The sequence below is a fragment of the Gadus chalcogrammus genome, chromosome 16, assembly GCF_026213295.1.
Source record: "Gadus chalcogrammus isolate NIFS_2021 chromosome 16, NIFS_Gcha_1.0, whole genome shotgun sequence".
Taxonomy (NCBI): Eukaryota; Metazoa; Chordata; class Actinopteri; order Gadiformes; family Gadidae; genus Gadus; species Gadus chalcogrammus.
The window spans coordinates 6,432,415-6,448,637 of record NC_079427.1 but is presented as its reverse complement, the minus strand read 5'-3'; the positions used below and the strand labels follow the sequence as shown (position 1 = coordinate 6,448,637).

Sequence of the window (16,223 nt, the reverse complement as noted above, 5' to 3'; positions counted from 1 at the left end):
TCTTTTTATAAGAGGAATATGATATAATGTGTCCTCTCAAAGTGGCTTTTGCTGCATCCCAAAGTAAAGATGGGGCTATTTCCGATGATATATTATAAGTCTTCAATTCACTCTTCCATTTTCTTACAGAAAATTTCATCTTCTAAAAGCAGGTTATTAAATCTCCACATTTTAGATCTGTAAGCTTCATTGAAAGTAATTTCCAAGGAGACCATTGCATGGTCTGATATAGAGATTTCATGTATTTCACAAGATGAAACAAGCTTCATGCATTTGTTAGGAAGAAAAAAATAATCTAAACGAGAATAAGATTTATGCCTATTGGAAAAAAAAGTGTAATCCTTTTTGTTGGGTTCATTTCTCTCCATGCATCTATTGACCCGGTTTCTGATCCCAAAGGACACAACATTTTTGCGGATTTAGGGTTGGAACCCCCAGAGTGTGAGGATTTATCCAAATGTGAAAGAGTTAGATTGTAATCTCCTCCCATCACACCAAATGTTGTGCCTTGTGTATTCAAAAGAGAGACCATATCAGATATGAATGTATATATTCTTTATTTTGAGCGTCGTAACACTTTATTTCTCCCTCGGGTCAACGATGCAGCTTCGTTCACCACAAGCAGAAACGCGTCGGTTACCTGACACCTGGCAGTTCAGAGAGGATGTGATAAAAGTTGACCATGTCTCTTTCACCTTAATACAACAACCCACTGCTCCTTCAGGCTGGGCTACGGCTCAGTAGGTGACCACAGGTGAACAAGAACATTTAGTTAAGGTAAACAACAGGTAGACATACCCTATGGTGACGGCCACCACGGTGGTGTCCATGGGGGAGGGGCTTTTAACCGACTTGTCTTTCATGAGCAGCCATTCCAATCCCCTCAGACTCCGCAGCTCATCGTTCCCTTGATCCAAATCTTCTGCTTTTTATCAAATATATGCAGTCTCAGTAAGAATTGGCCATGTTTGACCTGACCATTGAGATTAATCGATTATTCGTGAGAGCTGAACCCAGCTTTGAAAAATAAGGTTATGGTTCTTTGATGGGAGATCAGATGCATCCACTTTTCATCTCATAAGGCATTTTACGATAGATTTAAATATCATATTTGCACTATTCAACAATCTGTAGAATATGGAACATGCAGAACATATATAGAACTGTATAAATCAAATGTATACAGGAAAAAATACCATTACCATTAGATGCAAAGAATGCAGTACAGTACCGTATATATAATATAAAAAATGTAATGAATAATCAGACCCAAAGGCATCAAAGTTGGCAGTTGGTCTATTACTCAAAGCCCTGATGACCAGAGTCTAGTATTAGGTTACTCCTACTCACATGATGGTGTTGTAGCTGTGGAGGTGTTTGCTTGACCGCAGCACCACCAACAGTTTAGTGTCGGGTAATGGAGTTGGCTCCTTTCCCCCTGGCTCTGAACATGCAGCTCCTAGAGCAGTGGTCCGAAGACATGCCACGATACGATCCAGAATTCAAGGCACACCAATTTAAGGTTGTAGATATGGAATATGGAACAATGTCATACATGTAAAAAACGTTGTTTAACACGGCATTGAATTGGAGAAAGGACTTGCAGTACATATACAAGTAATCGTTATAAATAGTGGCAATAATAGAAATCAGGAGCAACTTCTCTCTCCCTGTAACAGTATGTCAGTATTGCATTCAAGTCCATCAACTAGTTTACTCAAAACAAGACATCCTGTCTTCAGTTAATCTAGATGATTTTACTGTAACCTATGATTTTGTATAGTTTGCTGCCCTCTAGTGTGTATTGTTTTGTTATCCTTCTAAACAACATCTTTAAGACTTGCGTTTATTAAGGCCGTATCAGCAATGTTTGCTCTCCTCTCTTTGTTTTGTTTCAATTGTGTATTGATTCAGTCATGGTTCCGATAGATTCTCTTCCCTGTGGCCACAATTAAGTCAAAACAAAGTCGGATGCGCAAATATAATATATTCAGATAACATGTAATAAATTTATTTAGAAATAAATTGTGCAGAATTATGTACAGTGGAGATTTAATGTGTTTTAATATTTTTTAAGTACGATTTTATCATTTCAAAATACATAAGATAAAAAACACAATGATGCCACTTGAACAGGGCAACCTATCAAAAATGAACATCGGAAAGAATATGACATTTCAATATATTGGATAATTTATATAAAAGTTTCAATGTTTCGTTTGTGATTATGAACACATGTCAGTCCACTAGAAATTTGAAAGCGAATTGGAAAATGTACTTAATGGTCTTTTGATACATCAATATTTTGAAAAGGGACGAAGGAAGAAAATATAGTCTGCTTTTGGGTTGCTTGAAATTTTTTGGCAATAGTAAAAAAATATATAGATCTTGAAAAATAAATACATTTCTCCTCAGAGTACGTTTACTTGAACTTTTGAGTTTTCATACAAAATTCAACACTCTTCAACAGTGCCTGTGGTTTCTATCAAACAGACATTCTCCTCGTGGTGATGTATAGGACTTTTACAGAGCATTGCACATAGCAAGAAAACCTTAAGGATGGACCTACAGAGAATTAGCAAGTAGCAACAAGGAACATATCCAAGTTGGTTCGTTTAAGTCAACACTTGATATACAATCTGACAAAAGCAGTCTGAAAATATTACACCCATTTCAGTCTCATCCATTGGATCTTTTGGCAGAAATGGAAACATAAAAAAAACCTCCAACTCGAGCAACAGAATGGACAGATTGCTATGGTTGGGTGTTTTAACCTTCCATCGAAGGGAAAGAAAGCCTCAGCCTGGGTCTCAGGGAGGTGTTTGTGCCTGCGATAGCCTAGCTTCCTCCGGACGGGAAAAGAAGACATGGGAGCTTCTCGATGGCAAACCACTCAATGTTGCGTATCTCCTTCCTGGTTTTAGGGTTGAACTTGGTGTCTTTCGACACACCGGTGATGATGTACAGCTGTGCCAACTGGTCAATAGTCTTACATTTACATTTAGTCATTTAGCAGACGCTTTTATAGAAAGCGACTTAGAAGGGAGAATTACATTCAAGCTACATTGCTTTTTACAATGACATACTTCACATTCAACTATTCAGTCACTCACTCACACACCGATGGCGGAGGCCACCATGCAAGGTGCCAACCTGCACATCGGGAGCAGTTTAGAGTTCAGGGTCTTGCTCAAGGACACGTCGGTGAGGTCAGAGAGAGCAGGGCTCGAACCAGCAACCCTCTGGTTACTAGACGACTCCTCAACAACCTGCGCCACCACCGCCCCTTCTGCTCGATGTGCCTGTTCTTGCAGATGTGATCCTTTATGTCAAACCCTGTCTCATCCATCACCTCACGGACCACACAGTCGTGAGGAGCCTCGTCCTCGTTGACCTTTCCCTTTGGGAAGCCCCAGCCGGACTTGGCCAAATAGCCCTGAACAAGCAATACGTTGTCCTAGGTTTCGTCCAAAATAATGGCACTGTACGTAGGGACACCCATCTTGCATTCCTTCCATTGTTCTATAACTTTCTGCACGTCCTCTCCTTTGGGCAGGAGAAACGGACAATGATGGAAGACGGCTTTGGCAAAGGGTTTCTGTGTCGTTTGCATACTTCTTGGTTTGACTCTGTTCCCTAATCTAACCTCTACTTGATGATCCACTTGGAGTATATAGATGGCATAGTTCTCCCGGCATAGTTCCCTCTTCATAATCGCGATCCACCGTGGCCTGAATAATACAAATAAATGTAGCTGGTCAGTTGGATAATTCTCTGTTGGTACGTTGCTGTGTGTATTTGTCATCGTAGACACCTGCCCTTGCAAGGGTGGGGGGGTGAACATGAGACCAGAGGGACATCAAACCTTTCCCTGAGTGTGGTTGTGCTCTGCCGTGCCGGGCCCCCACACAGTCATGTTCCACAGCTGTCCTATGAAGTGCCTCCGTGTTGGACGGGTGCTGCCAGGGGCCAAACGGGTCAGAGGGCTGGCGCGTGTGATGTGTGTGGATGTGCGTGTTGAGGGTCGACTGGAGGCTTTAGGTATTTGAACACAAGTGGTGCACACCCGAGAGCAAGAGGTGCACTAAAGGTGAATTACTGTTGTATTTTCTTGTTTTTTGGGGGAGGAAGTCACAATTCATTGAACTACTGATACTGTGTCATGGGACACGGCCCCAAAGTGTGCCACAATTTCTAGACACTGTTGCAATGCGTGTTGTCTAGGACTGTTTGCCGTCTGCTGTGTGCGCTTTTAATTTGAAATATAGCTTGTTTTATGGAGGCGGGGTGGTAATGAGTCATCTGGTCTTCAGTAATGCCTGTGAAAATAAATTGTGAAGATGTGACAAGAGTCAAAATAAAAGACTAAAAGAGTCATTGTCCCCAGTTTTTTTTTGGCCTAATTTTCAGGGCTATTTTGGGCCTGTGTTCATGGCCATATCCATTATATGTTCACCATGTATGATTGCACAATGTTATCCTAGTCGAATAGATGGATATTATAGGCTAAATCTAACAGTTTATCAGTGATTCGCAATTGATAGCAAAGAAAAATCAATAGGAAATCAAAATCAAAATATGTGTAACAAGTTATTTCGTGTGTCAATTGCTCAAAGCACAGATGTGCTAGTTAATCCATACGTTTTAGTTGGGCAGTGATCAACAAGGGATCCGGTTCCCCCTCCAGCTCTGGCGCTTCCTCCTTCAAGATGGACGAAATTCGTCCACAATTTTTCCCAGTTCCCCTCCTCTTGGGACTCGTAGGATAGACTTGCAGGATTCTGCATGTAGAGTGTCAGCCAAAGCGTGCATTGGGTTCTATAACTGCGTCAATCATTTTGAGCCAGATCCTAATTGGGGTGACTAGTTTGATGTTTCTTTTTATGGCATTAAAGGCCCTCCTTGCCTTGTCTCACAGCTTTATTAAAAGGTCCTGTGGTGTTCATGATTAAACCGAGGTAGGTATAGGTTTTTGTTTGCCTTAGATTAACAGTCTCTTGTGGAATGTCTATTTGGAGGAGGCTGGGTCTTTTGTCAAGTATCCTTGTTTTGGTTTTACTCAGGTTCACTGTCAGGGCCCAGGTTGAGAGAAACTGTGGAGAAGATCTTGGAGCTTCGGCACATTTGACGGTAGAGGAGGTCAGATGGCCATGTCTTGGCGATCATATTTTCCAGATCTTCTGCCACGAACCATGGAGAAGAGTGGAGTAATGTTCCATTTACGCCCTGGAAGAACACAGCCACCAAGTTATTTTTTTAGTTGATTAATTTTAAATTGCTCAAAGCACAGATGTGTTAGTGTATCCATACGTCTTTGTAGGGGTCTGGTCAACAAGATATCCGATTTCACCTCCAGCACTGGATCTTCCTCCTTCAAGATGGCCAGATTCGACCGCCATTTTTTCCAGTTTACCTCCTCCACCCTTAAAAATGGGAATATAAAATAAGGATTTACCTAAAGAAACTAGGTGGGGTTGGCCCAGTGGCTCATTCCATTAACTTAGAAACCGTGTAGACCAGCTATAGGTTGGGACCAAAATTGGGTTGCGACCTGGTGGACACAGAACAGAACCCTTAACGAACCCGGTTCACCAAGTCCGGGTTCATTCCCTCACTTTAACCGCCTTAACTATGTCTCTCACTCACCTGTACTTGACTGCACAAAAAGTCCCAAACAAATATAAATATATGTCCCCAACTGTGTGTTTTGATGTTCAGACCTCTCGTCTGATGAACTTGCTTTGGTGACTCACCTGAAGCATGTCCGATTTCCGGTGGGCAAACACAGGGTCTTCATCATGCCGGATCGCAGCCTGTTCCTCAGGAAGAGGGGCAGTGATCTCTCCAGGTCCAGGATGGTCAGAGACCTCTGTGGAACCACATACAGCCGTGGTACACCTTCAACACTCTCACTCGGAGCACTGGCGAGTGGTGTTAGGATCTCCTACCCTGGGCCATGATGGTCTAATGGTGGTTAGGTGGTTTGACCCCCAGCCAAATGCTTCTGGTTCTGCAGTCAACCTGTAGGTATCCCTGTTAAGTAGGTTGCCCTAACCTTTCCCCTAGCTGCTCCTTAATGGCATGTATCTGGTATTCACTGTAAGACACTTTAGACAAAAGCGACTTCTAAGATGTTACACTTAGTTCACTAAGGTTGTGACATTAACATCTTGTTGTTCAAACACATTGAGGTACAACCATCAACACCATCTAGATGATTATATATATACTGTATGTATATATTGCAATTGCTCTTCCTTTTAGGTTATGTCCTGCCATTCAGAATGAAGAGCAGTTTGGGGGATTTCATCAACAAAGACTTTGGACAACCTCACGTGGTGATTCCAGGGTTCACAGAGAAAACAAACATGACCTTTTCCTCCCACCGAGACCTGCTTGGAGGACCGGTCCTACCTGCAGTTTCCAGATGCTATTGCTCTCCCGGGACACCCTCTCCACGGTGGCACTCATCAGGGCTATGAGCATGTTGAGCAGCAGGATGTAGGTGAGAATGATGTAGCTGATGAGCAGGATGTAGAACACCTCGATGTACTCCATCTGGTCCGTGAACTCCAGGTCTCCTATGTCGATGGTGAACCTGAACAGCTCCAGTGCCGTGAAGCGGATGTTGTTGAACGTCGGTTTTAGGCTCTCTAACGTCTGGGAACGGTTTAGCGCTTGATCGAGGGGGTCCTCCTCTATGAGTGTCACCACCGCTATCAAGACATTAAGACATTTTCTTTGGAAAGATGCTTTTTCACATTAAATGTAATTAAATGAGCTTAATATGTGAGATTTAAGTCAAATGTTCTTACCGGCAGAAAATCCAAAGAGAAAGACCACATAGACAAATAGAAAGCTACATATGTCGCTTAATATGATCTGCAAAGAATCAATAATATGTTGATTAAAGCCAGGTTAAGGTTATTTGTCTATCTCTTAATCATAGTTACAGCCTACTGAAAGAACATCTCTTAACTCTGACAACATAGAGACGATACTCCTTCTAAACATTCATGTTCTGAATCTAGCAGCATGTTTCGGGAGTCAGTATTTCTGAAACCGTGGCACTGGCGTGACCTCCCAGTGTGCATAAAATAGAGATCTGAAGCGAGAAGGGTGTGAGGCTGGATAGGAACTTGGTGCAGGCTTTTGTGGAAACAGTTTTACACTTTTCTAATCAGAATCGGAAGTTTATCTCATTTGTATTTGTATTTGGGATGAGTTGCAATCATAAAATTAATATCTACTTCTGCACTGCAAAAACTCAAAATCTTGCCAAGTATATTTTTCTAATTTCTAGTCAAAATATCTCACAAAAAAGACAAAATCACCTAAAGAGCAAGATTTAAGCGATATAAAGGAGCTTGTGCATCTTGAATATTTTGTTAAGTGAAACTGTCTTGAAAACATCTTGTTTTGAGGGTTAAACAAGCTTTTTTTGCATGTCATTAGGTTTTTAAGCTGCTGTGTTATTTGTAAAAGATGAATCGTCTTTTACATCACAATACTAGTAAAATATAGCTAAAAATTAGTTTTCCCAGCTAATTTCAAGATCACTCTTATCTTGTTAGGCTTCAATATAATGTCTTATTTCAAGAAATCTTACTAAGACAATTTTCACTTGTTCCATTGGCAGATACTTTTGCTTATTACAAAGCAAAAATATCTTGTATTAATTGCTTATTTTAGGAGTGGCCGTTTTTGCGGTGTACTTGTTTCCCATCGAGTGGCAGCACGTTAACAAAACCTCACCCATCTGAATCAATTCAACTCACCCGTTGTATCATGACGTTGTACATGCCCAGGACCTTGGAGCCCCGAGAGTAGTAGAGGAGGTTGAGCCAGGCCAGGGCCAGAGACAGTACCAAGGGGCCCACATACGCCCTCCACCCGAACACGTACAAGACGGTGCACACCAGGAGAAGTGAGGCCTGCAGGAAGCTATCCGAGACAATCCAGCACAACAGGAATGTGACTATGACTGGATTATCTCCCAGAACCTAACCCAACATTTAGAGCCCAACTCTTAATGTTTAGTTATCCATGCTTTTCAGCCTCAATGTCTGCCTAAACTGGAAAAATAGCTCAGAGGACCACATAGGACGCAATGTACAACTAACCTAAACCTAACCAAACCCTAAGTCTTACCACTAAACCAACATTCAATCTTTCGACCTAACTCTTTTAACAGTTAACCACTAACTCTAAATTTGAACCCGAACCGTAGCAGCATCTAACCATAGCACCATAACCATCTGAAAGCCTAACCCCACCTTGCCTCCTTCTCGCTCTTCCACACATGTCTCTGCAGGAATCACACAGAGGTCTGCATCAATCTCAAACTACCTTATCAACTATGTGACTGCTAATGGATAATCATTTACCAAAATGTAACATCATGTTGCCTTCACCTGCTGCATAGTGAGCATTTCATTCTCGGATACTCACAAGGTTATTTCATTGAATCCATCATTGAATATGGATTTGATGCGGGGGGGTTTCCTCTTGAAGTCCACTATCTGTGGGTGGGGTGAATAAGTTTGATTGGTGGCGATATTCCTTTTTTTCCAGAATGCATTCCTGCAGAATACTGAACAAAGCTGTGTGAATATTCTTCTCACCCCTTTGATGAAGAAGTAGACTGCCCCCAGGACACTGACCAGCTCCCCGATACAGCGAAACCAGTCCAGAGGGGTGTTCTCCACGGGGAACGGAGGCTGCAAGCGACAACGTGAGGGAGCTTCACTACAGTTCCTCAGGACTTTAGAAAGTACTTTGTGGATCACAGGTTCTACCTTTGATCCAAAGGATTGTTGTTCTCTAAATCCTTTAGATACTCTGCCTTTTTAAGGAACTAGAACATGCAGCTCTCGGGTTTTTCTGCAGCTACGCCCATATTTTGATTGGATTGCTCTGATTATTCTCAAGCTCACTTGTAAGGGTACTTTCATGAAAGAAGAACATCTAAATGGAAACGTTACATTTAGGTTAACATGGGTAATGGTGTCTGTCTCACCTGCCCTTCCTTCCTGGAGAGGGCGACAGTGGTGAAGATGCCCAGGTACACCACATATACCAGGAAGTTGACCAGGAAGATCCTTGAGGCAAACCTCTGCCACTTCTCCTCCAGCAGGCTGCGTAGAGGCTCCACCTGCAGCATCTCCTGACGGTTCTGAGGTCAAAGTTCCGATGGTCAGGCAGCAACACTGGAAACATATCAACCCTATAGGTACAAACCACTTTCACTTCATCGTGAATGTATTCATGTTATTCATGTATTTAACTAAGGAGACCTAAAAAAAAGAAGCATTTTGAAGGTAGGATAAGTAATAAAAGGCATGCAAAAGTCAAGCACATTGAATCCCTTGCGTCATTGATATGTAAGATAAATTCTCTGGATAACCAACGCACCAGCAGAGCTTGTGCTCCTCTCCCAGAACCTATTCAATGGATCGTTAATTTCCTGCCAAGTATTTTGAGTTGTTAGGGGAACACCTCAACACCTTCCCTCCGTACCTTGATGGTATTCCCAAAGACAATGATCTCCAGGACTGAGTTTTCCTCGCTGGTGTCGATGGAGGTCATGTCGTACAGCGAGGAGCGGATTGGCCCGTAGATCCAATCAGTGAACTTCCGGGACAGCCCCTTGGTCTCTTCGTCTGTGAACACCCGCTGCACCAAATACCTGAACAGCTGCATAGCAAAGAACAACAGAAGCATGAGCGACATTAGATGAGACAAGATTTAATCATACCTGGCCCAACACAAGACCAGTCCTTGATGACGTATGTCTGGAGATGACGTATGTCTGGAGATCTGAACAACATGGCAGTGTTTCATTAAGACAGGAATTTAATCTAAACCCTCACTCCCTCACTATACCAAACCCTACAACCAAAAAGCAGACCTTGAAACCTAACACAAATAGGAAACCCTAATCCTAAAACCAAACCTTAGAATCAGAACCCAAACCCTAAAACCTAACCAATGGTGGGGGCCTAGGGGATCCAGTGCCCCTGTAGACATGTCCCTGGCTCCCCCTGTGACCCCCTGTGCTGACCATATAAAATAATTATGATTTTACTGATTTTGCAGACTAATTTGACGCAACGTTCCTCACGGGTAACTTAGAGCGGCGCACCCAAACATCGCGCTGCTGCTGCTCTGTAAATGATAGCTCAGCGACTACTCTTTGAGAAAGGAGCCACGATTTCTCCTGTTGCAAGAGACAAAGCTAAGCAAAACAACTTAATTTCGTAAGTGACTTTTTGTTCTTGCACATAACCGTGTTACTTTAGTTCCTCACACTGATGATGAAATTAAGTTTGCAAATATCTGGTCTCGATATATTTAGAAACTTAATCATATCCAAGCAAACTCATCGAAGCAGAAGCGAGTATTCAAATGTCAGTATCCTTGCTAGGTATAGGCTACACAATGTTGTGACGTTAACCAAGTATTTTCATCCATTTTGGCTGCTGCATTGGGATAACAAATACATTTGAGTATAGAAGGCTATCTGCCCATGTTAACGAGGGAGGGATGGTTATGCAACGAAATCGAATGCGTGCCCCTATGTTTTTTTTCTTCTAATAGCAGATATCATGAAATGAGGAAATAAGGGTAGAACAGGGAAGTTTTCTTTGAGCTCTTTAGACTGTGCAAGATTGCTGTAACCTTTCCTGTAAGCACAGCCTCTTGGGACACACTTTCTCCACACTGAAACTGATGAAATAAATAGGAATTGGCACATTGTTTTGCACTTCTTTGTACCCTTGAGATTTTTGACACACTGTATGTTGTACCATGTAGGCTACTGTATTTTTTTATTTTTTATTTTCTATGGCCCTACCTCTCTTGCACGCTTGTACAAAACAAATGTTTAGATGATTTTAATGGTTTTAGGGCATAAGCTCCATCAATTTAAGATAGTTTGACAGAAAAATACAGACTGGTGAAGTTAAAAACTCTTGTACAAATTAAATGTTTGATGGTTTTAAAGTAAAAATAAAGTTTATAATCTTTAAATATCGTTTTTTGCGTTTTTTTTGCCCCTCTTGTTAAAGACTGCCCCCTCCTTGGCCCCCCTAGTAAAATGGGTCTAGAACCGCCACTGATGCAGGCGCATTAAACGAAGACGGGGAGATGGTGTGATATACGAGAAAGACGCAGAGGAACTTTCCTTGCATGCCAAGCCGCGAACGAACCAGCTTGGCATTGTAAAAAGGCTTTTGACCAATTTTGGGAGGCGGTACAGAGGTTGGGAATTTAACCCTTTGAGTACCGCATGAGGCGCTATTTTTTCGTTTCAACCTGAATATTGGTGGGGACATTTCAGTCGTCAATCGACGTTGGTGAGGACACGTCTTTAGGTCCCTACGCAAATCTACGCCACTGAACCTAACCAAAATAACGCTGGCAATATCTCTAAACCTAACCATAAGCCTAACTTTAACATGATCTCCAACCCAAATCCTATCTCTCACCCTTACCTTACACCAAGCCTATTTCATGTGCCCCTAACCGTCTGTGAAGAACCAACCGTACCCCTATCTTCCCCAGCTTGGCGGCCAGCTTCAGCGGCGTCAGGCCATTTTTGTTCTCGATGGCCTCCAGGGAGACTCCTCCTTTCAGGGCCAGCCTGGTGTCCCGGATGAGCACCTCGTCGTACATCCGCACGATGAACTCTGTGTTGCCCAGGGAGTCGTGGTCCCGGCTGTCCGCACACCTGTACTGGTTCTCCATGAGGAAGGAGACCACCTCTAATTGGTTGGTGCAGGCCGCCAATGAGAGGGGGAGCTCACCTGTTTGAAACACATTTCAGAGTCAGTCATTCAGAAGATATGTCTTTTGAAAGCGACTTGCAAGTAAGCCCAAGGACCATCGAAGTATACTGTAGGCCTCGTCCCATTATTCCCTCTAGCCCTAGATTTGAGCTGTAGCCCTAGAATTTGCACGTTCCCGCGGAAGGGTGTTCCAATACTTAGTGTCGTGCTCTTGTTGAAAGTAGTTCGAAATGGGTCGCTTTTAACTCACTTTATTTGTTTTTAAGTATTTCAGTATGTTAACTATGAAGCAAAAGGGAGGTAATTGTATCTAACACTTGTAGAGAGAAATACCGAGAGCTACTTCGAGCCCCGGGGCTTAGGCCCGAGGCTCTCTCCCGGTCCGCCTATGATTCTGTGGCCTCCTCTTCGATCCTGCGTCCTAGTGGCTATGTGGGGGCAGCTTATGTGCTTAAAACACGTAACAATAGGGAGTTAAAGAGGGAGTGCCTATTTCCCCTTCAAATAATCCCTGGGCAGCTAGCCAGCTCAGTACCTCACTTGCAGCTAAGGGAGTATCACGAATTACCCAGGATACCTTGCAAAATCAACAAGAGGCATTTTTTCCATGTTTCTCAAACAGTCATACATTATGTTAAATTATTAAAATTCCAGGTGTTTCACAACTACCTTTCTAGAGATACTGCTTGACAGAGTTCAGAGCAGCTAAAATAATTTGAGAGTCAAGGTGAGTGGTAACACAGATAGGAGAGTTTAAAGCCAATTCGTCCGCTGTGGGTTTGGCTTCAGAGTAAGTGTCAGAAAGCTATTCTTCTTATCTTATTTAAAAAAAGGATAATGTAAATTTTCTCAATAGTCAGTCTATTGACAGAAAATGAATAAATTCAAATTTGGATAGTTACTTATTTATTTTTGTCGTCTATCAAGTAAATAGACCAAACATTTGCTGAGAGTAGCTTTAGAAATATAAACATTGGGTTGCCCGCCCGCCCCTCACCAAAATAAAAGCCCCGTTTTGAATTGAGCTGGAAAAAATCTCCATTTGCTTTGGCCTGCACATCTGCTCCTTTCTCCACCAGGAGCTTCACCTGATCGAAGCTCCGCCGCTCGATGGCCACATGCAGGGCCGTCTGGCCTGGGAGAGAAGGTGTAGGAGGAGAAACAGGTTGTGCGATATGCATGTATGGATTGGAAATAACAATTGGACGTATTTTCAACCTGTATCGCGGACCCTATTCTGATGTCTGTTTCTCAATTGGAGTTGACTAACTGGGCCCACTGCTTATCAGCCAAACAGAGCTAGCATTAGCCTTGGAAAGGCCCCTGAATGGGGTCATCCCTATGTTCCCGGGTCCTATGTTCTTTTTTTTTTTTTTTTTTTAAAGGTCCTATGTTCCCCTGTAGCAATACATACCGGGGAGCATAGGACCCTTTTCCTGAAAAAGGGTCCTATGCTCCCCACTGTTGCGGGGAACATAGGACCCTTTTCTGGGAAAAGGGTCCTGTGTACCCCGCAATCTATTTTTTTTATCTTAAACTTTGACCCGACATTCGTGTGAAGACAGGCAATCAGCGTTCAACAGCGTGGCCACTCTAACTTATCAGCCAATCAGCGTTCAACCGGCCAACTCAGTGCAGTGCACTGCAGTCCGGGGTGAACTGCAGCATGGAGGAGAAAGTGATTGTTGCCGTTTGCGACTCCCGGAGCTCTATATATAATAGTATATAATATAATATAATTGTATATATTGTATATATTGCTATGGTTTCCGGTCTTGTGTGTTCCAACGGTTTATTAGGTAGGCCTATCTAATAAATCTCTTTGTAACCAATATTTCATTCACTGCCTCTTCCGTGGTCATTACAATATAATGAATAGACTGCGTCGGGTTCTCCGACGTCTCTACCTCTTCCTCAAAAGGTAAAGACATGCAATGGTGGTTAACTCAGCCGGAATTTGCCAGTAATGGTGGAAAAAGTAACAGACAGACAACAACATAGGACCCTTTTTTTTAAAAAGGTCCTATGTTCCCCGGTCACATACATATCGGGGAACATAGGACCCTTTTTAGGAAAAGCGGGGAACATAAGTAACAGACATACAACAACATAGGACCCTTTTTAAAAAAAAAAGGGTCCTGTGTTCCCCAGTCTCGTACAAAGAGGGGAACATAGGACCCGGGGAACATAGGACCCGTGGAACATAGACACGCTCACCCCTGAATGATGCTTTTTGTGTGTCTACATGCACAGTCCTGTGACTTCAACACAGGCCCAGTTTGAAGCTCTTAAAGCAATAGCCACCTTTCTTTTTGCATTAACTTACTCAACTGTGTGTGTGTGTGTGTGTGTGTGTGTGTGTGTGTGTGTGTGTGTGTGTGTGTGTGTGTGTGTGTGTGTGTGTGTGTGTGTGTGTGTGTGTGTGTGTGTGTGTGTGTGGTAGGGCATTGCTTAGATCATTCTATAAGATTCATGTTTTTCTCTAGGAGAGTCATATACATATACATTTTTCACCTGCATTTCCGACTGCACTTAGTATTGTTCCTTCGCTCTTTCCTCCAAGGGTCAAACCCACTTAAAGGTTTAGGGCCCTGGTTGGGGTCTTTAGTAGATGACCTGAGAGTGACCTACCTTTGAAGTGCTCATCGTTGTAAGCCGCGTTGACGAATTCTTTCAGATCTCCACTTTTCTCCGATATGTCGAGCAGGACTTGAATGGTGTCGTTTTTTCCATCCTTCAAGTGCAGAAGGGCTTTCAGAAGGGCTGTCTTACCATTGCCTTCATCTTGAGTTAAACAACATCATCTACAAACATTATACATGCTGATCCTTCATATGACATCCTCTTTGAGGATTCCAAGGGACAGGATAGTGAAAAAGGTTCTGTCCCAGATGTCAGAATTAGACCTCTACTAGAGTAAGATGCCCCTACCTGCTTCTTAATGACACCAGCCATCCCTGTTAGTTGCTTTGGATGGAAGTGTCTGCTAAATGATTGCTACATACTAAGAAAACACCACCCAGGTTGCTAGGGACATAACTACCCACCAAGCCCTTGCTCCCCACCTCGGAATACGGCAGACAGATACACCTCCTCCATACTTGCCTATGTACTCTGGGCTGCTGAGCTTCAGATGGTGGAGCTGCAGGAAATCCTGCAGGCCTCTCAGGGGGCCAGGGTCTCCTCTGGAAGCAGCCTCAAACACCTTACTCCGGGTAAACTCCTCTCTGCCATGTGGGACAACAACAACAACAACACACTGTTTAGTCATTTAGCACAGCGGTCCCCAACCACCGGGCCGTGGGACATTCCTAACCGGGCCGTAGGTTGGTAGGCTACGACATGAAAAAAAATTAAAACATTTTTCTTTTTTTTTAATTAAAAAAATGCATGCACACTTAATAAACTCAATTTCGCAATACTGTCACTCTTTTAAATGCCATAAGTCTATATGCAGTTGTTAGATTGCATATAATATGTTTGCATTTTTGGCAAGGTCTTAACTACTTTTCTTAGGCATAACTGTCTGTCTGTCCCATCCTCAACACGTATTGGCTTCAGCGGCTGCGCACGCAGCCTAAGCTCACTTCACTTGTTCAGTTCAACAGTAGTGTCACACTATGAGCTCAGCTCAACCTGAACTCCAGGGGAGAATGACGACCGTCTTTAAACTGGCATATAAAGTTGCTGCATTTAAAGCCAAGCTTGATTTGTGGGGACAACGAGTGGACAGGGGAGCATTCGATATGTTCCAAACATTAGTGGGGATTTTGGGGCTTTCAAATGAATTCGGACGTTACTTCCCATCCTCCAAAGATCCACAGCGAACGAATGAGTGGATCCGCAACCGCAACCCATTTGTTAATGTCCCGAATCACTTGTCAGTGCAGGAGGAAGATCAATTGATCGAAATAGCTAATGATGGTTGTCTTAAAAGTGTGTTTGGGCAAACCTCTCTGGCGGGTTTTTGGATCAAAACCAAAGCGGAGTATCCCGAGATATCCGTAAAAGCGCTGAAAACGTTGCTTCCATTTCCCACCACGTACCTATGCCAGGCCGGGTTTTCGCCAATGACTGCCACTAAAACAAAATTGCGCAATCGATTGGACATTTCAATTACGCTAAGGGTGTCACTGTCTTCCATCACCCCCAGATTGAACCTTCTTGTTGCAGGGAAACAAGCACAGGACTCCCACTGATTAAAATGAATTGTAGCCTATTCTGTGGCCTCACAAACGCGTTTTGTGAGGTTTGTGGCCTTACTGACATTTTCACGTTCTTTAAGAGTTTGTTACCTTCACTGTTCATAAATAACTGGAACTAGTTATTTTAAATGAATGCATGCACAACACTATATGAAGATATCAACAAATTGGCAACCTCTGCGCAACATAGAAATATGTTCAAGGGCAGCTGGTCTAAACATGATCTCAT

The 16,223-nt window shown here is 42.9% G+C and overlaps 1 protein-coding gene across 1 annotated transcript; it reads right to left on the bottom strand.

Annotated features, from left to right (window-relative positions):
* Positions 1 to 1,237: 1,237 nt before the first annotated feature.
* LOC130405308 (transient receptor potential cation channel subfamily V member 1-like) lies at positions 1,238 to 14,744 on the bottom strand. The gene is made up of 14 exons (XM_056610361.1): positions 14,721 to 14,744; positions 14,421 to 14,580; positions 12,787 to 12,924; positions 11,551 to 11,807; positions 9,520 to 9,696; positions 9,020 to 9,175; positions 8,625 to 8,720; positions 8,452 to 8,522; positions 7,779 to 7,944; positions 6,816 to 6,882; positions 6,415 to 6,716; positions 5,754 to 5,869; positions 5,311 to 5,423; positions 1,238 to 5,226 (listed from the first exon to the last, which is right to left on the bottom strand). Exons 1-14 carry the CDS (start codon positions 14,742 to 14,744, stop codon positions 5,141 to 5,143), a joined length of 1,929 nt encoding a protein of 642 aa, XP_056466336.1. The 3' UTR covers positions 1,238 to 5,140.
* Between the last annotated feature and the right edge of the window lie 1,479 nt (positions 14,745 to 16,223).

Excerpts from the sequence above, each read along its gene's own strand:
- LOC130405308 (XM_056610361.1), bottom strand. The coding sequence starts at position 14,744 with ATGGCTGGTGTCATTAAGAAGCAG. Across the intron at positions 9,697-11,550 it reads CCAAGCTGGGGAAGATAGGG|CTGTTCAGGTATTTGGTGCA; the intron begins GTACGGTTGGTT and ends TTTGCTATGCAG. Across the intron at positions 8,721-9,019 it reads TCTCCAGGAAGGAAGGGCAG|CCTCCGTTCCCCGTGGAGAA; the intron begins GTGAGACAGACA and ends TGTCGCTTGCAG.